Source organism: Thalassophryne amazonica, chromosome 10, assembly GCF_902500255.1.
Source record: "Thalassophryne amazonica chromosome 10, fThaAma1.1, whole genome shotgun sequence".
NCBI classification, from domain to species: Eukaryota; Metazoa; Chordata; class Actinopteri; order Batrachoidiformes; family Batrachoididae; genus Thalassophryne; species Thalassophryne amazonica.
The window spans coordinates 116181057-116207940 of record NC_047112.1 but is presented as its reverse complement, the minus strand read 5'-3'; the positions used below and the strand labels follow the sequence as shown (position 1 = coordinate 116207940).

The window sequence follows — 26884 nt, the reverse complement described above, 5'->3', positions numbered from 1 at the left end:
GTCACAAAACCTAACGTACCTCAGGAAGGGTGCTGACGAGCGTGAGACCTCACCCCCCTCTTTCACAGACCATGCATCAAACCTGGTACGGTCTCTGCATCCATGATGATGAGATGGCTCTCGAGACGACAATCTCACCCGTCTGGTCACAAGGTCGAGTCTCTGGCAAATACACACTGTGTACTCCAGACTTAAATGCCACCATGCCCCAATCCATGTAGATGCACCACAGCTGTGAGTCCTGACGAGCTGCACATGACCAGCCTCAGGTGATCAGGGTGAGGTCCTGATAGCTCAGCCACACAGCCACTCAGTCCTGAACGCAAGCCACCTGGAAGGAAAAACAAAAGACAGAAACAAAAGGCAGCCAGGCACCCCCAGCCATACAACAGGTCGTGATGTGATTATTAGTTTTTTTAAATACATTTGCACAAATAAAAAAAAATTCTTTTATGTTGTCATTATGGGGTGTTGTGAGTAGAATTTTGAGGGAAATATTAACTTTGGAATAAGGCTGTAACATGACAAAATGTGAATACTTTCCAGATGCACTGTACATGTTCCAGACAAAAGGCCATGATGATGGAAAAAGAAAGACGAGTGTTTCATGTCAATCACTTCGATTTGGTATTTTTACTTAAATTAAGATGTTAAGAATGTGATGTCAATTACTTCCAGTGTTCCAAATGAATGTAGGCATGTTAAATACAGATTTAAGTCTTCTGTGCCCAGAAACGTATTATTTTTTTGCCCTTGTGAAAATATCCAGACATGATTTGGGGAACGTCTGATGCTCTGTTCCAGCTCTCCATGCTCTTCACTGAGGAATGTGACAAAGTACGGGACCTCATGCATGTGCATTCGTTCAGCTACGACTTCCACCTGCGAGTGGTGCACCAGTATTTGGTGGGCTGCCACATGACACTGCGTCAGGGCTACCAGCTCACTGACTTCCTGGATGACTTCATCTCCCACCATCCAGATATTCCCAAATTTGGCCGTAGTCACATCTTCCAAGGTAACTTGAATTTGAAGTCTTTCAGTCCTGAAATTCAGAGTTTAATGGAAAACATACAGGGCCTGAATTGCTTAGGTCCCAGATAAGGAGTGCTGAATTGCATGGTCAGTCCACACCTTTGAGCGTTGGGGTGGAGACGGTTTTGTGGGTGAGTAAATGTGCAATCGAGAGCGGGTGGTAATGTGACGTCACCAGCAGCAGTATGTAAATGATGATTTTGTACGTGTTAATGGCGGAAATGCAAACTGAGGTTAAATTAATCTAAGTTGGATTACTGGAGGCAGATGCAAGGCACCTCTTTATCCAGATTCAACATACGAGGCCTGTTAGAAAAGTAACGGACCTTTTTATTTTTTGCAAAAACTATATGGATTTGAATCATGTGTGATTGCATCAGCCAAGCTTGAACCTTCGTGCGCATGCGTGAGTTTTTTCACGCCTGTCAGTTGCGTCATTCGCCTGTGAGCACGCCTTGTGGGAGGAGTGGTCCAGCCCCCTCATCGGTTCATTGTCAGGAAATTGGCTGATGACTGCTGCTTGGCTTCATCAAAATTTTTTCAGAAAGTGTGAGAGACAGCCAAGTGGAAACCATTTGGAAAATTCAGATGGCTTTGGTGAAGATCTTATGGGGATCACACAGATTAAGGACAATTACAACTGGATTAAAGACGGCCCACAGCGGCGGATGGCGCGCCGCGAACCAAGCGGCGATCGACAGGCTCAAACGACCAGATCATTTCCAAAGTGAACGCTTTGTTGATCCGGGACGTCGTGACTACCAGAGAAATGGCAAGACAGCTGGACATAGCACTTTTTCGGCACATTCCACTGTTACAGGAGTTTTTGTAATGGAAAGAGGAGCGGAGAAATTCGCCACGGAGCCGCTCATGGCGGGACGAAAGCACCTCCGTGTTGGTCTCACAGGACAAGCTCTAACATGCCCAGCTCTTGCACCATTTGGAAAATTCTGACGGGTTTCGGTGGCTTTTCAGTCATGTGACTATCCGAGAAATTGTGGACGAGCTGGACATGCCACAACATGTCCTGTGAGGCTTCATCATGGCGTTGCTTTTTGTTCTGTGCCCTGCGCCTCCGTCCCGATGCGCAAATTCCTCGCACGTTTTTCATGACAAAAACTTCTGTAACAGTGGAATGTGTGTTCATTTCCAAACTGGACGCTGTGTTTTATCCAGGATGTCATCTGGCTAGCACAGGAATTGTGAAAAGACGTGGACATCAGCACTTTTTCGGCACATTGAGACAGACGTGCGGAGGAATTCCGCACGGTGCTGTCACATGGCGCAAAGCAACGCCGTGATGAAGCCTCACAGTGTGTGTGGACCGCTGAAGAGGAGGTACTGCTGGCCCACCACCACCAGAGGGCGCCCTGCCTGGAGTGCGGGCTCCAGGCACCAGAGGGCGCTGCCGCCACACAGGAGCAGCCAGGGTGACAGCTGTCACCCATCACCTGAGACAGCTGACAGCAATCATCAGAGGGGTATATCAGCAGGACGGCAGCTCCACCTCATTGCCGAGATATCGTTTCTACTGAGAAGGTAACGTGCTCAGCTGACTGTTTAACAGTGATCTTTGTGACTTTTGTGTTTTGCTCTGAGTATTTCCAACGAGAGGTGGAGGTAACATACCTGCCGTTCGGATTCCTGGGTGCGAGCGCGCCCTCCTTTAATTGTCCTTTGTTCCTCGCCAGCAGTACCAGGTCCGACACGCGGAGGCAGTGGCCACCTGGGAGTTCGGGACTTGGCGGCTCCAGTATTCCCGGGGTCTGGTGGCGGAGGAAACCGTGTGGTTCCGGTTCTACTTTGGAGAGGCGTCTCCTATCTTCGAGCCTGCCCACACGACACCTGTGTGAATTCGACTTTGTCTATTATTGTAATCTGTTGTACTTGTTGTGCATATCACAACAGTAAAGTGTGTTATTTGACCTATTCCATTGTCCGTTCATTTGCGCCCCTGTTGTGGGTCCATGTACTTACACTTTCACAACACACAGGACATGTTCTGGCATGTCCAGGCACATCCACAATTTCTCGGATAATCACTCAATGGAAAAACCACCGACAGCTGTCTGAGCGCTATCTCAAAGCCGTCCTGTGAGACCAAAATGGAGGCGGTTTCGTCTCATTCCAGTAGCGAATCCATCGCTCAGCTTTCCATGACAAAATCTCTTGTTAAAAGTGAAATCTGCCGAAAAATAGTTGATGTCCAGCTCTTGTGATAACCAGAGAAGTTGCACACGATGGTCAGGGATCCATACAGCCATCCGTTTAGAAATTAAATGGTCGCTCAGCCTGTCGATGGTGGCTGTGGGGCGCGCCGCGCTCCGAAGCCGCTCTGGGCCGTCCTTAAAGCGACAGTAACACTCTCTCTCTTTGAAGCCCAGAAAATTTTCACCAAAAAACCATCTGAATTTCTCGAATGGTGTCCACTTTGATGTCCCTCACAGTTTCTGAAAAAATTTTGATCAAGCAATGCGGCAGTCTCTGAGCCATTCCTAAACAATGAAAAAATCGATGAGAGGGTGGACCACTCCTCACTCAAAGCCTGCTCACAGGCGAATGACGCAACCGACAGGCGTGAAAAAACTCACTCATGCGCACCAAGGTTCAAGCTTGGCTGACACAATCACACGTGATTCAAATCCATATGGTTTTTAAAAAAATAATAAGGTTGGATACTTTTCTAGTAGACCTCGTATATCTTACAAACGTTAGCAATAAATGAACACTTCTGCATTTAAAAATGCTGTTTTTGTCATCAGATAACACCTCTGGAGTGATTTACAAGAGTTGTGGCATGCATGCCCCGGGAATGTCCATCAAGCGACAAAACCAACTGCTAGTTTCCGTCATCTGTAGATTATGTGACCGTAGCTTGACTCCTGGAAATCAGCCACATGGGGTATGCAGCCAGTACATTCTGAGTGCCAGTCCCAAGCCTGGATAAATGAGGAGGGTTGCATCAGGAAGGGCATCTGTCATACAACAAGCCAACCCAACTATGCAAACTAAGAATCGAATTTCCATACCGGATCAGTCGAGGCCCGGGTTAACAAGGCCCGCCACCGGTGCTGTTGCCCAACAGGGTGCCAGTTGAAATTGGGCTACTGCTGGGCGAAGACGACGAAGAAGAGGAGGAGAACGTTTCCACAAACAGCGTGAGAAGAAGAAAACTAGAAGGGTGGAAATGAGAGTGGGGATTTTGAATGTTGGAAGTATGACTGGTAAAGGGAGAGAGCTGACTGATATGATAGAGGAGAAAGGTAGACATATTGTGTGTGCAAGAGACCAAGTGGAAGGGAAGTAAGAGCAGGAGCATTGACGGTGGGTACAAGTTGTTGTACCATGGTGCGGACAGGAAGAGAAACGGTGTTGGGGTCATTTTAAAGGAAGAGTATGTTAAAAGTGTGGTGGAGGTTAAGCGAGTGTCTGACAGTGTGATGAGTGTGAAGTTGGAAATTGAAGGGGTGATGATGAATATCATCAGTGCATATGCCCCACAGGTAGGTTGTGAGATGAAGGAAAAAGAAGATTTCTGGAGTGTGTTAGATGAGGTGGTGGAGAGTGAACCCAAGCATGAAAGAGTGGTGATAGGAGCAGACGTCAATGGCCATGTCGGTGAAGGGAACAGAGGTGATGAGGAAGTAATGGGTCGATATGGTATCAAAGTTAGGAATGGGGAAGGACAGATGGTAGTCGATTTTGCAAAAAGGATGGAAATGGCTGTGGTGAACACCTACTTTAAGAAAAGGGAGGAGCACAGGGTAACATATAAGAGTGGAGGAAGGTGCACACAGGTGGACTACATTCTTTATAGGAGATGCAAGCTAAAAGAAATCAGACACTGTAAGGTGGTGGCAGGAGAGAGTGTCACTAGACAGCATAGGATGGTTGTTTGTAGGATGACTTTAGAGGTAAAGAAGAAGAAGAGAGTGAGCTCAACAAAGGATCAGATGGTGGAAGAAGGAGGAAGACTGTTGTGTGAAATTTAGTGAGCAGGTGAGAGAGCACTGGTTGGAGGGGAAGCAGTTTTGGACAACTGGAAAAGTACTGCAGATGTGGTGATTGAGACAGCTAGGACAGTACTGGGTGTGACATCTGGACAGTGGAAGGAAGACAAGGAGACTTGGTGGTGGAACGAAGAGGTCCAGGAAAGCATAAGGAGAAAGAGGTTGGCAAAAAAGTTTTGGGATAGTCGGAGAGATGAAGAAAGTAGACAGGAGTACAAGGAGATGCAGCGTAAGGCGAAAAGAAGTGGCAAAAGTGAAAGAAAAGGCATATTGCGAGCTGTACAAGAAGTTGAATAGTAAGGAAGGAGAAAAGGACTTGTACCGATTGGCCAGACAAAGGGACAGAGCTGGAAAGGATGTGCAGCAGGTTAGGGTGGTAAAAGATGCACATGGTAATATGCTGACAAGTGAGAAGTGTGTGCTGAGAAGGTGGAAGGAATATTTTGAAGAGCTGATGAATAAAGAAAATGAGCGAGAGAAAAGGCTGGATGATGTGGTGAGAGTAAATCAGGAAGTATAAGAGATTAGTAAGGAAGAAGTGAGGGTTGCTATGAAGAGGATGAAGAGTGGAAAGGCAGTTGGTCCAGATGACATTCCAGTGGAGGCATGGACATGTCCAGGAGAGATGGCAGTGGAGTTTCTAACCAGATTGTTTAATAAATCTTGGAAAGTGAGAGGATGCCTGAGGAGTGGAGACGAAGTGTGTTGGTTCCTATTTTCAAGAACAAGGGTGATGTGCAGAGCTGCAGTAACTACAGAGGCATAAAGCTGATCCGCCACAGCATGAAGTTATGGGAAAGAGCAGTAGAAGCTCGGCTTAGAAAACAGGTGAAGATCTGTGAGCAGCAATATGGTCTCATGCCGAGAAAGAGCACTACAGATGCAAAGTACAGAGAAGGTCAGAAAGAGTTAAAGTTAAAGTTACTCCAGTTTTGGTAAAAAGTGGTGCAAATTATTGGTTGAGCTAATAGGATTATTAAATGGAGTAGTTTTGACTGTGTTGAATGTTTGGGCTCCTCATTAAAGGTCAACAGTGTTGAAGTCCATTGGATTCTATGACATGTGACATATGTTACCCCATAACATGATAACTATGGATGGAACATGGTGCAAACTATTCCTTTTTGAAACCCTATTAACTCAACTAATAATTTGCACCACTTTTTACCAAACTTGGAGTAACTTTAACTTTTGACCCTTGTACAGACTGAAACTCACGTTTGTCACCATTCTTACTGTTTTTACCCCATAACTCCATAACATTCATTTGTAGATAGCCCAAACTATACCATTTTGGAATCGTTTGATCAGACAAATAACGTGGTATAGGTTTCAATATGATGAGAGCACCTACCTGGCTGCCTTTTGAAAATTCAAGTGGCAAGCGGGTTTTTTCAAAAGACTAATGTTTAAGGAGTATTTGTGCCAAATTTGGTGCTGTTTCACCATTTGAACGATTACTTCAGTTATCTGCTGCACTAATGTAACACAGCGTTTCTTCTTTTAAAAAAAAATACATTTATCTGCTTGTTGATTTCAGCCATTTTACGCTCATGTTATAAGACAGTGATTGTGGCACAGCCGTAACATTTCCGTCTGGTAATCAGCACTAACAGGTTAGAATCCCATGCGTGGCATTTATTTTTTATTAACCAGGGTTATTTAACCACGGGGTTCTGTATGCCGTCCTCTTTTATGTATTATTTATATCAACCTCGTGATATTCACAAATTATACAACTGGTTTTTATTTTGTTTTCCTCCACATCAGTGGCATGTCCCAGCTGCTTGCACGACACCATCGTGTGCACGATACTGTCGCACCGGGCTCGTGCACGATGTTTTTGTGGTTCACTCATGTGAGCTGTTCCACCATGATTCGCCTTTATTTGTACTTATTCCTACTATCTGTGAAGGGGCCCTTAACAATACATCAAGACAATGAAGAAGAACACATGGCCACGTCATCCATGATGAAGTCCTTTGTTGACTTGGCCATCCAGTAAAACCATCTAGTTTTACACAGGCCACTCTAATCTGCGTTCACCACCACCCCCACCCCCCACACACACAAAAAACAAATATCCAACTCCACCCGCTCAGTGACTGAAAGATGCTACTGTAAAAGGAAATCACACTGTTTTAACAAACACATTTTGGTGCTTAGAAAAGGGCTTTAGAATCACTTTATTGTCATTATACAGTGAATAATGAAACTGCCCTTGATCCTCATAAAAAATATCAGATTTTGGAAAACGGCAGGCACGTTTGTGAGTCCATGCGCATCACTGGGTATTCATAATGACCGGAAGGCATGTTAAAAGCCATTTTCCATTCATCAACTTGCTTTATCCGGACCAAATTGTATGTGTTCCGCAGATCGAGCTTTGGTGAACACTGTGACTCCTTCCAACACCTCAAAAGTGAGGAACTTAGTGGTAGTGGGGTAACAATTCTTCACAGTGATGCCATTGAGGGCACGGTAATCGATGCAGGCATGGAGAGACTTATCTTTCTTTCAACAAGCAGGACCCTGCCCCCACGAGCGACGACGATGAGCAATCAAGCCGGCCGCTAAGGACTCCTGGATGTACTCATCATTGTGAGGCGTTCAGGCGCCGACAGAGAAAAGAGCTTTCCCCATGGAGGGGTCACCCCGGTGAGGAGCTCTATTGCACAATCATATTCTCGATGCAGTGGTAACAATTTCAGCTGCAAGGTTGTGATAACACTCGGGAACCCCTGCAAGATCTGGTTAGAACCCTGTGGGGTCCATTCAGGTTTTGGCAAATATGCAGTTGTATGCCAATGTTGGGCACCCTGATAATTTTCATGATTTTCCTTTATAAATTATTGGTTGTCTGGATCAGAAATTTCAGGTAAATATATCAAATAGCAGATGGACACACTGATGAACCCCTTACCACCCAGCTCATTTTGGCTTGTCAGTATCTCATAAATAAAAGTGCACTTTGCCATCGATTGGATATACAGGCTTAGAAGGGGTTACAAATTTGGGCAGGTGCATAAATTTGGGCACCCTTGTCATTTTATTGATTTGAATATATTTACCACTAATTATTGGAACACAAAATTGGTTTGGTAAGCTCATTGACCCTTGACCTCCTTACACAGGTGAATCAGTCATGGAGAAAGGTATATTTAAGGTGGCCATTTGCAAATGTTTCTCCTCTTTGCATCTCTTCTAATGAGTGGCAACATGGGAGCCTCTAAACAAACTCTCAAATGACCTGAAACAAAGATTGCTCAACATCATGGTTAGGGGAAGGATACAAAAAGCTATTTCAGAGATTTCAGCTGTCAGTTTTCACTGTGAGGAACATAGTGAGGAAATGGAAGACCACAGGCACAGTAATGGTTAAGGCCCAAAGTGGCAGGCCAAGAAAAATATCAGATAAGCTGAAGCAAAGGATGGTGAGAACAGTCATAGTCAACCCACATACCTGCTCCAAAGACCTACAACATGATCTTGCAGCAGATAGTGTCTTGTGCATCGTTCAACTATGCAGCACACTTTGCACAAGGACATGCTGTAATGTAGAGGAAGCCTTTTCTGTGTACACGCCACAAACAGAGTCGCTTGAAGTATGCTAAAGCACATTTGGACAAGCCAGCTTCATTTTGTAATAAGGTGCTGTGGACTGATGAAACTAAAATTGAGTTATTTGGACATAACAAGGGCAGTATGCATGGCGGAAAAATAACACAGCATTCCAAGAAAAACACTTGCTACGTACAGTAAATTTGGAGGTGGTTCCACCATGCTGTGGGGCTGTGTGGTCAGTGCAGGTACTGGGAATCTTGTTGAAGTTGAGGGTCACATGGATTCCAGTCAATATAAGCAGATTCTTGAGAACAATGTTCATGAATCAGTGACAAAGTTGAAGTTGCGCTGGGGCTGGATCTTCAACAAGACCAATGACCCTAAACACTGTTCCAAATGTACTAAGGCATTCATGCAGAGGAACAAGTACAATGTTCTAGAATGGCCATCTGAGTCCCCAGACGTGAATATTATTGAAAATCTGTGGTGTGATTTTAAGCGGGCTGTCCATGCTCGGAAACCAACAAACCTCAGATGTTTTGTAAAGAAGTCCAAATACCTTCAGCCAGAATCCAGACTCTCTTGGAAGCTATAGGAAGCATTTAGAGGCTGTTTTTCCGGAAAAGGGGGATCTACTAAATATTGATGTATTTTTTCTGTTGGGGTGCCCAAATTAATGCACCTGCCTAATTTTGTTTAAAAAATTATTGCACACTTTCTGTAAATTCTATAAACTTCATTTCACTTCTCAAATATCAGCGTGTTTGTCTGCTATATGATATATTTAACTGAAATTTCTGATTCAGACATTCAATGATTTTTAAAGGAAAATCATGAAAATTATCATGGGTGCCCAAACGTTTGCATACAACTGTACATTTTTACAAGCTGGGCTCCAAGCCACAATATTGCCATTAACCCAACTGAAGCTGGGCTCATGACATTGTAACCAGCGGTGCCCCAGTATGATCAGGTGAGTTATTTTATCCAGTACATGGAATCTAATCATTTTTGAATGGGTGTGGGAAATTAACATTTTGACTGACTGAGTGCGGTGAATGATCTGACCAAGGCATTCTTGTGTTTAGCAAGTTCGCTGAACCCAGAACTGAGTGTAGCAAGCTGGTCTTCCTGCTGCGTGAGCTGCTGACTGTGGTGGCGTGCCATCAGCTGGAATAGGTCTGAGCCTGCTGCATCCATCGTTGGCCAGATTGATCTGATAGGCAGTTTTGTTAGGACATCAAATGCGAGGCTCACACAAACAGCTCTGGTTGCAAAATGGCTTTAGTGGTGAGGAAAGCAGTGGTCGGTACAAGGGAAGGCAGTCCAAAAAAACACAACAGCAGTACAACAATCATCAGGCTTAGGTAAGGTCGGAACAAACGAGCAGGAGTTTGAGAAAACAGTGCGGCAATCCAGCCAGCCAGCCAGCACCAAGAACCAAGAGACAAACAAGAAAGAAAGCTACAGACAGACCCAAGCAGAAAAAACTCAACAAGAAAATGAACACACAGAAAGGCAATGCATGAACAAACAGCAAGAACAAAACAGAAAACCAGACATAATATCAAACCCTGACAGATAGGAAGAAGAGCTGTCATCAACACATACAGCTTACCAGTTTACCCTGTCAGATACCCAGCTGGAATAATTGTTATGTGTCGGACGCAGCCCAGAGAACCGACCAGCGTTTGAAGGACCCAGTATGAAATAAGCAGAGCACGGTACAAAGGATAACAGAGTTTAATAAACATAACAGTGACAGTAACGGTCCGGAGCCAGAACCAATTTGGACCCAAGGACCCCGCCGACACCCCCCAGGTGGCCGCGACAAACCGAGTCTGTGAATGAAGAAATCATCTTGTGAGTCCACACTCAACACACAGCGAGAACGCTCAAAGGTGTACAAACAGCAAACACTTCCTGGCTTAATTACTAATCAGCTTCCCACCCTGCAGGCATGGAACATCCTGTTCACAAACTCAGTGCAGTGGAAGCTAATTAAAACGACTAACATAACAGCTCAATATAACAAGGTGTGAGGGACACCACATTTACTGACTGTATAAATGTTAGTCACAAAATCTAACATACCCCATGCTGACGAGCGTGAGACCTCACCCCCTCCTCTTTCACAGACCATGCATCAAACCTGGACGTTCTCTGCATCCACTGATGATGAGATGGCTCTTGAGACGACGATCTCACCCGTCTGGTCACAAGGTCGAGTCTCTGGCAAATACACACTGTGTACTCCAGTCTTAAATGCCACCATGTTCCAATCCATGTAGATGCACCACAGCTGTGAGTCCTGACGAGCCGCAGGTGATCAGGGTGAGGTCCTGATATCTCAGCCACACAGCCACTCAGTCCCAAATGCGCACCACCTGGAAGGAAAACCAAAAGACAGACAAAAGCCAGCCAGGCACGCCAGCCACAACAATAATAAGCTTGTTGAAGATGTCAACACCAGGAAACGTTTCACACTAAAACTGTTAAACCACTGAAGAGATGAGAACAACATCATTGGAGGAGTCAACATCACATTCAATCAATCAATTTTCAATCAATCAATTTTTTTTTTATATAGCGCCAAATCACAACAAACAGTTGCCCCAAGGCGCTTTATATTGTAAGGCAAGGCCATACAATAATTATGTAAAACCCCAACGGTCAAAACGACCCCCTGTGAGCAAGCACTTGGCTACAGTGGGAAGGAAAAACTCCCTTTTAACAGGAAGAAACCTCCAGCAGAACCAGGCTCAGGGAGGGGCAGTCTTCTGCTGGGACTGGTTGGGGCTGAGGGAGAGAACCAGGAAAAAGACATGCTGTGGAGGGGAGCAGAGATCGATCACTAATGATTAAATGCAGAGTGGTGCATACAGAGCAAAAGAGAAAGAAACACTCAGTGCATCATGGGAACCCCCCAGCAGTCTACGTCTATAGCAGCATAACTAAGGGATGGTTCAGGGTCACCTGATCCAGCCCTAACTATAAGCTTTAGCAAAAAGGAAAGTTTTAAGCCTAATCTTAAAAGTAGAGAGGGTGTCTGTCTCCCTGATCTGAATTGGGAGCTGGTTCCACAGGAGAGGAGCCTGAAAGCTGAAGGCTCTTCCTCCCATTCTACTCTTACAAACCCTAGGAACTACAAGTAAGCCTGCAGTCTGAGAGCGAAGTGCTCTATTGGGGTGATATGGTACTACGAGGTCCCTAAGATAAGATGGGACCTGATTATTCAAAACCTTATAAGTAAGAAGAAGAATTTTAAATTCTATTCTAGAATTAACAGGAAGCCAATGAAGAGAGGCCAATATGGGTGAGATATGCTCTCTCCTTCTAGTCCCCGTCAGTATTCTAGCTGCAGCATTTTGAATTAACTGAAGGCTTTTTAGGGAACTTTTAGGACAACCTGATAATAATGAATTACAATAGTCCAGCCTAGAGGAAATAAATGCATGAATTAGTTTTTCAGCATCACTCTGAGACAAGACCTTTCTAATTTAGAGATATTGCGTAAATGCAAAAAAGCAGTCCTACATATTTGTTTAATATGCACTTTGAATGACATATCCTGATCAGAAATGACACCAAGATTTCTCACAGTATTACTAGAGGTCAGGGTAATGCCATCCAGAGTAAGGATCTGGTTAGACACCATGTTTCTAAGATTTGTGGGGCCAAGTACAATAACTTCAGTTTTATCTGAGTTTAAAAGCAGGAAATTAGAGGTCATCCATGTCTTTATGTCTGTAAGACAATCCTGCAGTTTAGCTATTTGGTGTGTGTCCTCTGGCTTCATGGATAGATAAAACTGGGTATCATCTGCGTAACAATGAAAATTTAAGCAATACCGTCTAATAATACTGCCTAAGGGAAGCATGTATAAAGTGAATAAAACTGGTCCTAGCACAGAACCTTGTGGAACTCCATAATTAACCTTAGTCTGTGAAGAAGACTCCCCATTTACATGAACAAATTGTAATCTATTAGACAAATATGATTCAAACCACCGCAGCGCAGTGCCTTTAATACCTATGGCATGCTCTAATCTCTGTAATAAAATTTTATGGTCAACAGTATCAAAAGCAGCACTGAGGTCTAACAGAACAAGCACAGAGATGAGTCCACTGTCTGAGGCCATAAGAAGATCATTTGTAACCTTCACTAATGCTGTTTCTGTACTATGATGAATTCTAAAACCTGACTGAAACTCTTCAAATAGACCATTCCTCTGCAGATGATCAGTTAGCTGTTTTACAACTACCCTTTCAAGAATTTTTGAGAGAAAAGGAAGGTTGGAGATTGGCCTATAATTAGCTAAGATAGCTGGGTCAAGTGATGGCTTTTTAAGTTATGGTTTAATTACTGCCACCTTAAAGGCCTGTGGTACATAGCCAACTAACAAAGATAGATTGATCATATTTAAGATTGAAGCATTAAATAATGGTAGGGCTTCCTTGAGCAGCCTGGTAGGAATGGGGTCTAATAGACATGTTGATGGTTTGGATGAAGTAACTAATGAAAATAACTCAGACAGAACAATCGGCAGATGACAGAAGGCAAATATTTGAATACATCAGATCGATGGCCCTGATATACTAAGTGCTCAATGAGAGCATTGGGTACAAGGAAACGGGGGTGGTGAGGAGGTAGAGGGCAAGGCATCCCTTACCAAAAAATAGTACTGATAAGTATGTAAAAAGTAAACTAGAAGTATACTTGAAACATACTTGCATATACTACTTTTTGGTAAGGGATCAGCCAAGCCCCTCCATGGGATCCATCACCAAGGAACATAGATGAAGTGGTTGATGAAGAGATATCTTAGCAGTGTGTAGAAAAAGCTAGTCTGAAGGACAGCACATCAGTTTTGATCAAGACAGTCCAAGAGACATCACTCTGCACCAGATCAATAGAAGTAAGGGTTCTACAACACCAGACTGGCTCCAAGGTGCATGGTGGCTCTGAGACAGTCCCACACATCTGTGTAAGGGTGTAAGACCAAAGGATGGGCAGATTAGACTGAGAGGCATAACCAAATGACTGGGATTGTGTACTGAAACATCTGAGCCGCACAAGAATGGGATATTTTGAATTGTTAGCTCACTAACCAGACACCATATTGGCAGTCGAGCAGAAGAAGGCAGTTATGTTCATTTTCATTTGTTCATTTTCTATACCTGCTTTCTCCAGTTAAGGATCACAGGGGGCTGGAACCTATCCCAGCATTCACAGGGAGAGAGGCAGGGTACAACCTGGACAGGGTGCCGGTGTATTGCAGGGCCACATAAAGACAGACAAGCACATTCACACTCTCTCTCACTCACACCTACAGTCGATTTCAAAGTTTGCAGTTCACCTAACCTGCATGTTGTTAGAAGTGGGAGAAAGCTGAAGCACCTGGAGGGAGCCCATATGAACATGGGGAGAACATGCAAACTCCACAGAGAACGGCCCAGGCAGGAAGCGATGTTATGACCTTTATGCTGTGAGGTATCAGCGTTAACCACTACACCACCGTGCTGCCCAGCAGTTATGGTAGATGTAGTAATTCCAAGTGATGGCAACATCAGGAAAGAGGAGCATGGGCAGGTTAGAAGTACTAAGGGCTTGAAGGAAGAGCTGGAACATCCATGGATAGTGAAGTCCAACGTGGTCTCAATGGTTAGGAGCACTCCTGCTTTGACCTCCAAACTGTGAGAGTAGCTTCAGCAGAATTCACATGGAGGAATGACAACTAGGAAATCACTCCATAAAGCATAGACGCATCCATTGTGATGTACATCATGCTTCAAGTCACACCAGGATGCTGTGATTTTGGATTACACCAAACACAGGATTTAGTCTGATCAGTCAGACTAAAGTATCCAATTGATTCTAGAGATGCAGGAAGTCCTACAATATTTAGTGCACTTATGACTGTTTAAGATAAGATAAAACCTTATTGATCTCACAGAGGAGAAATTCACGTTACATCAGCTCTTAAAAAAACACACGAGATGGGTGCAAGTAGAGGAAAATTGTTCATCAAACAGTGTGTGCAAGGATAAGCAATAATAATAATACTTGTGACAGTACAATAAAATAAGAAAATGAGGTATAGAATATGTATATATATATATATATATATATATATATATATATATATATATATATATATACACACACACACATACATAGTTTAGTCAACTAAAATGCTATGAACAGTAAACTGGTGCAAGGAGACAGTTTGTCATGTCATCACACGTGAGCTTTCTTATTGCTCATCTTGTCTTTTTGCAGTTGGCTTGCTTTGGCTGTTCTCTGCTTCTAGCATGACCCAAATGATTTTAGCTTGCATGTAACTACTGACCTTAATTTCTAAATCCAGCCCCATGACTCACCAAACACTTTTTAATTGACCAGAATGTCAACTTTTTGGGATTAGAGTTTAGGAAAGACCATATGGTCGTGGGATAGTCGGGTGCACACAGGAAAATGCTTTAGTTGTGGTCTTCAGGGGCTTGTTTAGTCCCAGAAGATTCCGGCCTGTTATTGCCAACAAAGCCTGGTTTTTACATCTACACTTATGTTTGTCAATGCCGACTCATCCAGTGTGTGCAGGCAGCCCTTGTAGTTCTTTGATGGGTGGAGTGTCACAAACAGCCCTGTAAACGCAGAGTTTTAGCTTGTTAGCATAGCATTTTAGCATTTCATCTTGTCTCCCCCCCCACCCAGAGAAAATACCTATTGAATGTGAGGCTGGCTCAATATTTGCCCACAGATGTTCAGTATTGTACATCTGTGGGCTCTGTGCGCCTTTATTGTAATACTCTTCTGTGTGTCGCCGTCAGTGCAGAAGTAGAAACCAGTCTAAACCAGTCTCACTTTAATTCTCGGCAGAACGGTGCAGTGCTGCCAGGAAAATAAAAGTTCTACAAGAATGTTCTTCCTTCATAAGTAAAGTCTCCTCCTCTGGAACTCGTACTGTGAACGTGTGCTAACAGACCTGAGTGGATGAACTCCGTTGTTTCTATAAGGTACAGTGCATCCAGAAAGTATTCACAGCGTGTCACTTTTTCCACATTTTATGTTACAAAATGTTATTACAAAATGTATGAAATTCATTTTTCCCTCAAAATTCTACACACAATACCACTTAATGACAGCATGAATTTTGTTCAGATTTCTGCAGATGTATTCAAAAAAAGAAAATACCTAAGATGAAGGTTAAAATTAAACTCAGGTGCATCCTGGTTCCACTGATCATCCTTGAGATGTTTCTACAGCTTAACTGGGGTAAATTCAGTTGATTGGACATGACAATCTGATCTCACTGGGACAGGAAGCCAGTCAAGAGACGCCAAAATGGGTGTAATGTGGTCAAACTTTATGCTTCGTGTCAAAAGTCTGGCAGCAGCATTTTGAACCAATTGGAGACCCCTAATGCTGGACTGTGGTAAACCAGAAAATAGAATATTGCAGTAGTCCAATGTAGAAGAGACAAACGCATGGAATGAATGAGAATGAATTTGTGCTGCTGTGACGAAAATGAGGCACTTTTCGTCACAATATCATGAACCAAAAGATTAATGTATATTTCGTGCTGCTGAAGCACGACTTGCCATGAGACCAGGTTGGCCATAGACAGGATGGGATGAATTTTCACTGTATTTCGTAGGTGGAAGAAAGCAGTCCCAGTAATATTTATAATGTGGAGGTCAAAGGACAACATAGGATCAAAAATTCCCCCAAGGTTCCTCACTTTGTCAGTGTGATGTATGACAGACGAGCCTAAGCTAAGCATTAACTGGTCAAATTGATGCTGATGTCTCACTGGACCAAGAACCATCATTTCAGTCTTATCAGAGTTTAAAAGTAGGAAGTTTCTAGACATCCATCTTCTCACTGATGCAAGGCAATCTTCTAAGGATTTTATGTGAACGAGATTACCAACAGTTATCAGCATGTATAACTGAGTATCATCAGCGAAGCAGTGAAAGGTAATCCCAAAATGCTGCAATATGTGCCCAAGGAGTACTATATAAAGGGAGAAAAGCAGGGGGCCTAAGACGGACCCCTGTGGAACCCCAAATTTCATGTCACTAAGGTTAGAGGTAGTGTTATTGTACAAAACACAGTGAGAATGACTGGTCAGGTATGACGTCAACCATGCAAGGGCACTCCCAGTAATCCCAAAATGAATTTCCAGCCTGTCAAGTAGAATATGATGATCCACGGTATCAAATGCAGCACTGAGATCAAACAGCACCAGAACCGTAGTGATGTCCCAATCCATTGCAAGCAGATCATTCACCACTTTAGTGAGTGCCGTCTCTGTGGAATGATATTTTCTAAAAGCAGACTGCAGTGGCTCAAAGAGATTATTCTCAGTAAGATAGTCCACGAACTGCTGTGAAACCACTTTTTCCAGAATTTTAGAGCAAAATGATAGATTTGATATCGGCTGATAGTTTTTCAATACACTAGGGTCAAGATTAGGTTTGACACATTTAGGATTTGACACATTTAGGAACAGATCCAGAAGTTAAACAAAGATTAATAATTTCCAGCACATTCAGCCCAAGAGTGGACCACAGGTCCTTAAACAGTTTTGTTGGTATTGGATCAAATAAACAGGTTGTGCTTTTTGTTGATGTTACAAGTTTCGTCAGCATGCCTCGAGAGATACTCTCAAATTCTGTAAATCCAGGTAATACCTCAATAATGGCGCCTACCTCAATAGTACGGTGTAGTGGCTGGGTTGAGGCATGCTGGGATATGTTTAACCTAATGTCATCTATTTTCTTCTCAAAGTAATCCAGGAAATCTTGTGCTGTAAAAGTAGAGTGAACTACAGGTGGTTGTCCATGAATAAGTGTTGCCAACATTTCGAACAAGAACTTTGAGTTATGCTTGTTTTTGTTGATCAAATCAGAGTAATAGGTCCACTTTGTAGCCAGTAATGCATGCTTATGTCTAACATGAGGTCATGCAGGGAGCACAGTTTTAACAAAGGTGACGCAATTATGTCTAGTGTAGTTTTGAGCAATGTTTAAACTATCCACAAGACTGTCTGCTGATTGGGTATTTGCCAAATGTGAAGCTAAGACATCAGGCAGTCTAGCTTTGAGTTCAGTCTTAGTTGAGGAGTTGATGCATCACTGTAGTGATATATAAGGTTGTTCGACTAAAACGACTGCAAAACTGTAAACTTAATGAGTCATCAGACCACTGATGTAAGAGGCATGATGTCAATATTTGTGCCAGCAATACCACGTGTGAGAACCAAATCCAGGGTATTTCCACTAATGTGCGTCGAGTCCTGAATGCATTGCCGAAATCCTAATCAATCAATCAATCAACTTTTTTCTTATATAGCGCCAAATCACAACAAACAGTTGCCCCAAGGATGCATCCACAATTTCTATAAATGATTTGCAGAGGGGATCAGAAGGCTTATTTATATGAATGTTAAAGTCACCAATGATCAGAATGTTATCTTCACTAGTTGACAAGTTAGAGATGAACGCACCAAATTCATCTAAGAATTCAGAATATGGGCCAGGAGGCCTGTATACAGCGACAAAGTAATACGGCTGATTTTTATTCTTCTGACCTTGGCAATGCGTAAAATCTTGAGCAGAGCAGAGAATCAGATGCTCAAACGAATTATATTTGTAACCCCCAACAGCTAATAAGCTAAACCTAGATTTTTAAATAAGAGCAACACCCCTGCCTTGCTTCGCATCACGAGGGACGTGACTAAATGTATATGCTGGTGGGCAGGCCTCATTTAAGGGGAGGACAGCTATAGGTTTAAGCCAGGTTTCACATAACCCAGTCATATCTAAGTGATGATCAATAATTAGATCATTAATCAACAATGATTTTGAGGCTAGTGATCTTATGTTAATGAGACCCAGACTAAAGGACCACAGTGGAGTTGACAGATGAACTGTTTGAGTTTAGGGGTGGTTCCAGAGTAGCATATATAAGATGCGTATAAGTAGGTTTAGGTTTAAGACATTCCACCCTCATTGTACAGTGGGGCCAAAAAGTATTTAGTCAGTCCCTGATTATGCAATTTCTCCTACTTAGAAAGATGAGAGAGGTCTGTAATTTTCATCATAGGTACACTTCAACTATGAGAGACAAAATGAGAAAAGAATCCAGGAAATCACATTGTAGGATTTTTAAAGAATTTATTTGTAAATTATGGTGGAAAATAAGTATTTGGTCAATAACAAAAGTTCAACTCAGTACTTTGTAACATAATCTTTGTTGGCAATGACAAAGGTCAAACATTTCCTGTAAGTCTTTACCAGGTTTGCACACACTGTAGCTGGTATTTTGGTCCATTCCTCCATGCAGATCTCCTCTAGAGCAGTGATGTTTTGGGGCTGTTGCTGGACGACATGGACTTTCAACTCTGGAGACTGGCTCGGCCACTCCAAGACCTTGAAATGCTTTTTATGGAGCCACTCCTTTGTTGCCTGAGCGGTGTGTTTGAGATGATTGTCATGCTGGAAGACCCAGCCGCATTGCATCTTTAATGCTCTCACTGATGGAAGGAGGTTTTGGCTTAAAATCTCATGATACATGGCCACGTTCATTCTTCCCTTAACACGGATCAGTCATCCTGTCCGCTTTGCTCAAAAACAGTCCTAAAGCATGATGTTTCCACCCCCATGCTTCACAGTAGATATGGTGTTCTTAGGATGCAACTCCGCATTCTTCTTCCTCCAAACACGACAAGTTGAGTTTTTACTAAAACGTTCTGTTTTGGTTTCATCTGACCACATGATATTCTCCCAATCCTCTTCTGGATCATCTATATGCTCTCTGGCAAACTTCAGACGGGCCTGGACACGTACTGGCTTAAGCAGGGGGACACGCCTGGCACTGCAGGATTTGAATCCCTCTCTGCGTAGTGTGTAGCCTTTGTTACTTTGGTCCCAGCTCTCTGCAGATCATTCATCAGGTCCCTCCGTGTGGTTCTGGGATTCTTGTTCACCGGTCTCATGATCATTTTGACCCCACGAGATGACATCTTGCGTGTGAGCCCCAGATCGAGGGAGATTATCAATGGTCTTGTATGTCTTCTATTTTCTTACAATTGCTCCCACAGTTGATTTACAGTTTTCTTCCTGGTGTCCTTTGACAGCTCTTTGGTCTTGGCCGTGGTTGAGTTTGGAGTCTGGCTGTTTGAGGCTGTGGACAGGTGTCTTTTATATAGATAACGAGTTCCAACAGGTGCCATTAATACAGGTAACAGGTGGAAGACAGAAGAGCTTCTCAAAGAAGAAGTTACAGGTAGGTGAGAGCCAGAAATCTTGCTTGTTTGTGGGTGACCAAATACTTATTTTCCACCATAATTTACGAATAAATTATTTAAAAATCCTACAATGTGATTTTCTGGATATTTGTTCTCTTTTTGTCTCTCATAGTTGCAATACTTTGATGTAATTATTATATTTTTATTTGAGAATGGACCCCAGGAAGAATAGTCTCTACTTTGGTAAAGACTAATGGGGATCCTTAAATAAAGAAATAAAGAAATAGTTGAAGTGTAACTATGATGAAAATTATAGACCTCTCTCATCTTTCTAAGTAGGAGAACTTGTACAATCAGGGGCTGACTAAATATTTTTTGGCCCCACTGTAGGTAGCAGACACAACAATTTTGATATTGCTGGAACAACCACTGGGCCATCCTCAATTTCAACATCATCCAATGTATCCATCCATCCATCCATTTTCTTCCGCTTTATCCGGAGTCGGGTCGCGGGGGCAGCAGCTCAAGCAAAGCCACCCAGACCTCCCGATCCACACACACCTCCCCCAGCTCCTCCGGGGGAACCCCAAGGCGTTCCCAAGCCAGCCGAGAGATGTAGTCCCTCCAGCATGTCCTGGGTCTTCCCAGGGGCCTCCTCCCAATGGGACGTGCCCGGAACACCTCTCCAGCGAGGCGTCCAGGGGGCATCCAGAAAAGATGCCCGAGCCACCTCAACTGACTCCTTTCAACGTGGAGGAGCAGCGGTTCGACTCCGAGCTCCTCCCGAGTGACCAAGCTCCTCACCCTATCTCTAAGGGAACGTCCAGCCACCCTGCGGAGGAAACTCATCTCGGCTGCTTGTACTCGCGATCTCGTTCTTTTGGTCATGAGCCAAATCTCATGAACAAAGGTGAGGATCGGAATGTAGATCGATCGGTAAATCGAGAGCTTTGCCCCCTACTCAGCTCTCTCTTCACCACAATGGTCCGATACAGCGACCGCATCACTGCAGATGCCGCACCGATCCGTCTATCGATCTCACGCTCCATCCATCCCTCACTCATGAACAAGACCCCGAGATACTTAAACTCCTCCATTTGAGGCAAGAACACTCCACCGACCTGAAGAGGGCAAAGCACCTTTTTCCGGTCGAGAACCATGGCCTCAGATTTGGAGGTGCTGACCTTCATCCCGGACGCTTCACACTCGGCTGCAAACCGCCCCAGTGCACGCTGAAGGTCCTGATTTGACGAAGCCAACAGAACTACATCATCTGCAAACAGCAGAGACGAGATTCTGTGGTTCCCAAACCAGACCCCCTCTACACCCTGGTTGTGCCTAGGAATTCTGTCCATAAAAATAATGAACAGAACCGGTGACAAAGGGCAGCCCTGGCGGAGGCCAACGTGCACTGGAAACAGGTTTGACTTACTACTGGCAATGCGAACCAAGCTCCTGCTGCGGTCGTACAGGGACCGGATAGCCCTTAGCAAAGGACCCCAGACCTCGTACTCCCGGAGCACTTCCCACAGGGTGCCCCGAGGGACACGGTCGAACACCTTCTCCAGATCCACAAAACACATGTGGACTGGTTGGGCGAACTCCCATGAACCCTCGAGCACCCGATGGAGCGTGTAGAGCTGGTCCAGTGTGCCGTGACCAGGACGAAAACTACACTGCTCCTCCTGAATCTGAGGTTCAACCATCGGTCGAATTCTCCTCTCCAGTACTCTGGAATAGACCTTACCAGGGAGGCTGAGGAGTGATCCCCCTATAGTTGGAACACACCCTCCGGTCCCCCTTCTTAAACAGAGGGACCACCATCATCCAATGTAGTAATGGGGATTATGTTTGCAAAGCATATCCCTCTATGATTTTTATGGACATGTCTATGGAAGCAGGCCACAGTGTCAACTTGTTGAATTTCCCTCCCTGTCAGGTAAACTACACTATCACCATAGTGGATTTTCTGCACTAATTTCCCCGTTAAGCTAATGGATTCCATACCCACATTTGTCATAAGCCTTGCAGGGTCTCTAATCACCTCCTCCGTGGTCTGCTGTAAATTCCTAATGTTACCCTCCCTGTACAGCTCTATCTGTGTTCTCAGACAAGATGGGGGTCGTTGTTATGTGTCGGACGCAGGACGGAGAACCGACCAGCGTTTGAAGGACCCAGTATGAAATAAGCAGAGCACGGTACAAAGGATAACAGAATTTAATAAACATAACAGTGATGTGCTAAAGTACAAACAAATGAGTGCGCGGTCTGCGAGGTGGAGATACGGTGCGCTCCTAGCAGCACAAACGGTCCAGAGCCAGAAACAGTTCGGACCCAAGGACCCCGCCGACACCCCCCAGGTGGCCGCGACAAACCGAGTCTGTGAAAGAAGAAACCATCATGTGAGTCCACACTCCACACACAGAGAGACCACTCAAAGGTGTACATAAACAGCAAACACTTCCTGGCTTAATCACTAATCAGCTTCCCACCCTGCAGGCATGGAACACCAGTTCACATTCTTCACTGCAGCGGAAGCTGATTAAACGACTAACATAACAGCTCAATATAATAAGGTGTGAGGGACACCACATTTACTGACTGTACTAATGTTAGTCACAAAACCTAACATACCTCAGGAAGGGTGCTGACGAGCGTGAGACCTCACCCCCTCCTCTTTCACAGACCATGCATCAAACCTGGTACGGTCTCTGCATCCATGATGATGAGATGGCTCTCGAGACGACGATCTCACCCGTCTGGTCACAAGGTCGAGTCTCTGGCAAATACACACTGTGTACTCCAGATTTAAATGCCACCATGCCCCAATCCATGTAGATGCACCACAGCTGTGAGTCCTGACGAGCTGCACATGACCAGCCTCAGGTGATCAGGGTGAGGTCCTGATAGCTCAGCCACACAGCCACTCAGTCCTGAACGCAACCACCTGGAAGGAAAAACAAAAGACAGAAACAAAAGGCAGCCAGGCACCCCCAGCCATACAACAGCATCCCACCCTCACGGGAAGCCTCCCGGCGACCACACAAATCTGGCCCAGGAGAAACACCCCCCTCCAGGGACCATGGCTGGAAACCGTATCTGCATTCATCTTCCAACAGAATCTTCATCTAACAGAACGGTTGACGTCTTCTCCTCTGACTGCATCTTTGCCTTTGTTTCTGTCAGTCAATTTGCACAGGTGTTGCCAGGAGTTCTTGAACCTGTGCGGTCAGCCTTTGTCCAACCATGTTTAAAGTCTGATTAGTCATAAAACAAAAAAGACAAACACAAACAACCAAACCACCCCCCCCCCCTCCCCAGAGGACCGTCCCATCAAACCCCGGGAAGAGGAGAAAAGAAAAACAACCCAAACTTAAGCTTGCAAATAAAAACGTTAACCCCCCCCCCCCGACGACATGTAGGGACCAACACCCCCCAGAGGACATCCCGCCAGCTCCAGGAGTAATAACCACAGCCGAGGTCCCTCTGGGATCCAAAGTCACCCACGGGGACTCCCAGCGCCTCCCAGAGGACCGTTCCATCAAACCCCAGGAGACGCCCCCCCTCATGACCAACGGACCCAGCCCCGGCCGTCTATGGCTAGATGGACCCACAGCCCTTTCCCCCCCAGAGGACACCACAGTCACACCCTGAGGGCGGAAACTGGGGGGAAAAACAAAAAGAAAGAAAAAAAAACATACAAACAAAACAACCCCAACCCCACCCCCTCGGCGCAGTGGAAACTGGAAGCACGTCCAGCGTCACCAACCATGACTATACCCCAGAAGTCAACCGGGAGGAGTGGAACAGCGGTAATGGCAGACGGCACAAAATGGCGCCACCCCTCCGACTTCCAAACCAGCCACCAGCTGCGGGTATATTCCACTGCCCCAAACCTCAGCCACGCCAATGGCAGACGGCTCAAAGGCGCGCTGAAGCCGGAGGTGGAACAGGGAATCAACAAAAAAAAACACAACACCTTGAACCCCCCCCCCCTCCCAGGTGCAGAGGTTACCTGGGAAACGCCCAGCATAACCAAACTGCACCACTCCAGCAACGCCGACAACCTACGGCTCACACGGCTGGAGCCAGAGGAGAAGAGAGGGCATAACAAAAACAAAAAAAAAAGAAAAAAGAAAAAACAAGCCAATTACCCCCCCATCACCCCCCAGAGGACCGTCCCATCAAACCCTGGGAGGTGAAACCAAAAGAAATAAAAAGAAAGACTAACAGACCAACATGAAGTTAACTGGGTCCTTTTAATGCTCCAGACAGACTGCAAGGGCACGACCCCAGAACACTAATAGTGTAAAAAATCTCACCCAAAAACCAACTAAAAAAAACACCCACAAAAAATGAACCAACACAAAACTAATCAGTGAATTATACCGTTAAGCTCAAACAAATGGAACACACCTGTTCCACCTTAAGAGCATTAACGGTAATGTGACTCAGTCACCAACAGAGGGAGCCAAAGTGCTGAAAATAAAAACCCCTTTGGTAACAGAGAAAACAACTCATGCTGCTTCCCCTGTGCGCAGCTACGTGTACACACAACCAAAATGTGCCTCAACTAAATTACGCCGGAGCTGACACAACAGACGCAGTAGTTATCTTCACCCGGGGAAACGGGGCTACAACTGTAACACAGGAAGCACAGCGACCCGTGCCACAGAGCTCCGCCGTGCGCGTTCACCCATTACAGACACACTCATGCAGCTCCCGTTTAACCTCTTATCCGGTCGGAGTGTGACGCGAAGCCGTCGCTATTCACACTCCACAACAACCCACGGATAAGGCACAACACAGGAACACGGCTGCAAGAGAGCTCAAATCAGTATTCGATAATGGGTTCTCCAACACGCACCATCCGGGCGGAGAGCACCCGCAACTGATCTGGATAACTTCTGAACGTCTGCTGCCGCCTTCCCGGCGCAGTACCGTCTCTGCTACCGCTGGGTCCGTGATGTTTGGCCAGAGACTATTGTTATGTGTCGGACGCAGGACGGAGAACCGACCAGCGTTTGAAGGACCCTGAAATAAGCAGAGCATGGTACAAAGGATAACAGAATTTAATAAACATAACAGTGATGTGCTAAAGTACAAACAAATGAGTGCGCCGTCTGCGAGGTGGAGATACGGTGCGCTCCTAGCAGCACAAACAGTCCAGAGCCAGAAACAGTTCGGACCCAAGGACCCCGCCGACACCCCCCAGGTGGCCGCGACAAACCGAGTCTGTGAAAGAAGAAACCATCATGTGAGTCCACACTCCACACACAGAGAGACCACTCAAAGGTGTACATAAACAGCAAACACTTCCTGGCTTAATCACTAATCAGCTTCCCACCCTGCAGGCATGGAACACCAGTTCACATTCTTCACTGCAGTGGAAGCTGATTAAACGGCTAACATAACAGCTCAATATAATAAGGTGTGAGGGACACCACATTTACTGACTGTACTAATGTTAGTCACAAAACCTAACGTACCTCAGGAAGGGTGCTGACGAGCGTGAGACCTCACCCCCTCCTCTTTCACAGACCATGCATCAAACCTGGTACGGTCTCTGCATCCATGATGATGAGATGGCTCTCGAGACGACAATCTCACCCGTCTGGTCACAAGGTCGAGTCTCTGGCAAATACACACTGTGTACTCCAGACTTAAATGCCACCATGCCCCAATCCATGTAGATGCACCACAGCTGTGAGTCCTGACGAGCTGCACATGACCAGCCTCAGGTGATCAGGGTGAGGTCCTGATAGCTCAGCCACACAGCCACTCAGTCCTGAACGCAAGCCACCTGGAAGGAAAAACAAAAGACAGAAACAAAAGGCAGCCAGGCACCCCCAGCCATACAACAGGTCGTGATGTGATTATTAGTTTTTTTAAATACATTTGCACAAATAAAAAAAAAATTCTTTTATGTTGTCATTATGGGGTGTTGTGAGTAGAATTTTGAGGGAAATATTAACTTTGGAATAAGGCTGTAACATGACAAAATGTGAATACTTTCCAGATGCACTGTACATGTTCCAGACAAAAGGCCATGATGATGGAAAAAGAAAGACGAGTGTTTCATGTCAATCACTTCGATTTGGTATTTTTACTTAAATTAAGATGTTAAGAATGTGATGTCAATTACTTCCAGTGTTCCAAATGAATGTAGGCATGTTAAATACAGATTTAAGTCTTCTGTGCCCAGAAACGTATTATTTTTTTGCCCTTGTGAAAATATCCAGACATGATTTGGGGAACGTCTGATGCTCTGTTCCAGCTCTCCATGCTCTTCACTGAGGAATGTGACAAAGTACGGGACCTCATGCATGTGCATTCGTTCAGCTACGACTTCCACCTGCGAGTGGTGCACCAGTATTTGGTGGGCTGCCACATGACACTGCGTCAGGGCTACCAGCTCACTGACTTCCTGGATGACTTCATCTCCCACCATCCAGATATTCCCAAATTTGGCCGTAGTCACATCTTCCAAGGTAACTTGAATTTGAAGTCTTTCAGTCCTGAAATTCAGAGTTTAATGGAAAACATACAGGGCCTGAATTGCTTAGGTCCCAGATAAGGAGTGCTGAATTGCATGGTCAGTCCACACCTTTGAGCGTTGGGGTGGAGACGGTTTTGTGGGTGAGTAAATGTGCAATCGAGAGCGGGTGGTAATGTGACGTCACCAGCAGCAGTATGTAAATGATGATTTTGTACGTGTTAATGGCGGAAATGCAAACTGAGGTTAAATTAATCTAAGTTGGATTACTGGAGGCAGATGCAAGGCACCTCTTTATCCAGATTCAACATACGAGGCCTGTTAGAAAAGTAACGGACCTTTTTATTTTTTGCAAAAACTATATGGATTTGAATCATGTGTGATTGCATCAGCCAAGCTTGAACCTTCGTGCGCATGCGTGAGTTTTTTCACGCCTGTCAGTTGCGTCATTCGCCTGTGAGCACGCCTTGTGGGAGGAGTGGTCCAGCCCCCTCATCGGCTTTTCATTGTCAGGAAATTGGC

General features: G+C 44.9%; 1 protein-coding gene across 1 annotated transcript in view; it reads left to right on the top strand.

The window, feature by feature from the left end:
- Positions 1-26884, top strand: part of szt2 (SZT2 subunit of KICSTOR complex) — a 701839-nt gene that overhangs the window by 641555 nt on the left and 33400 nt on the right. Inside the window, 1 exon segment of the mRNA XM_034179252.1 lies at positions 805-1018. Coding sequence (XP_034035143.1) covers positions 805-1018 — 214 coding nt within the window.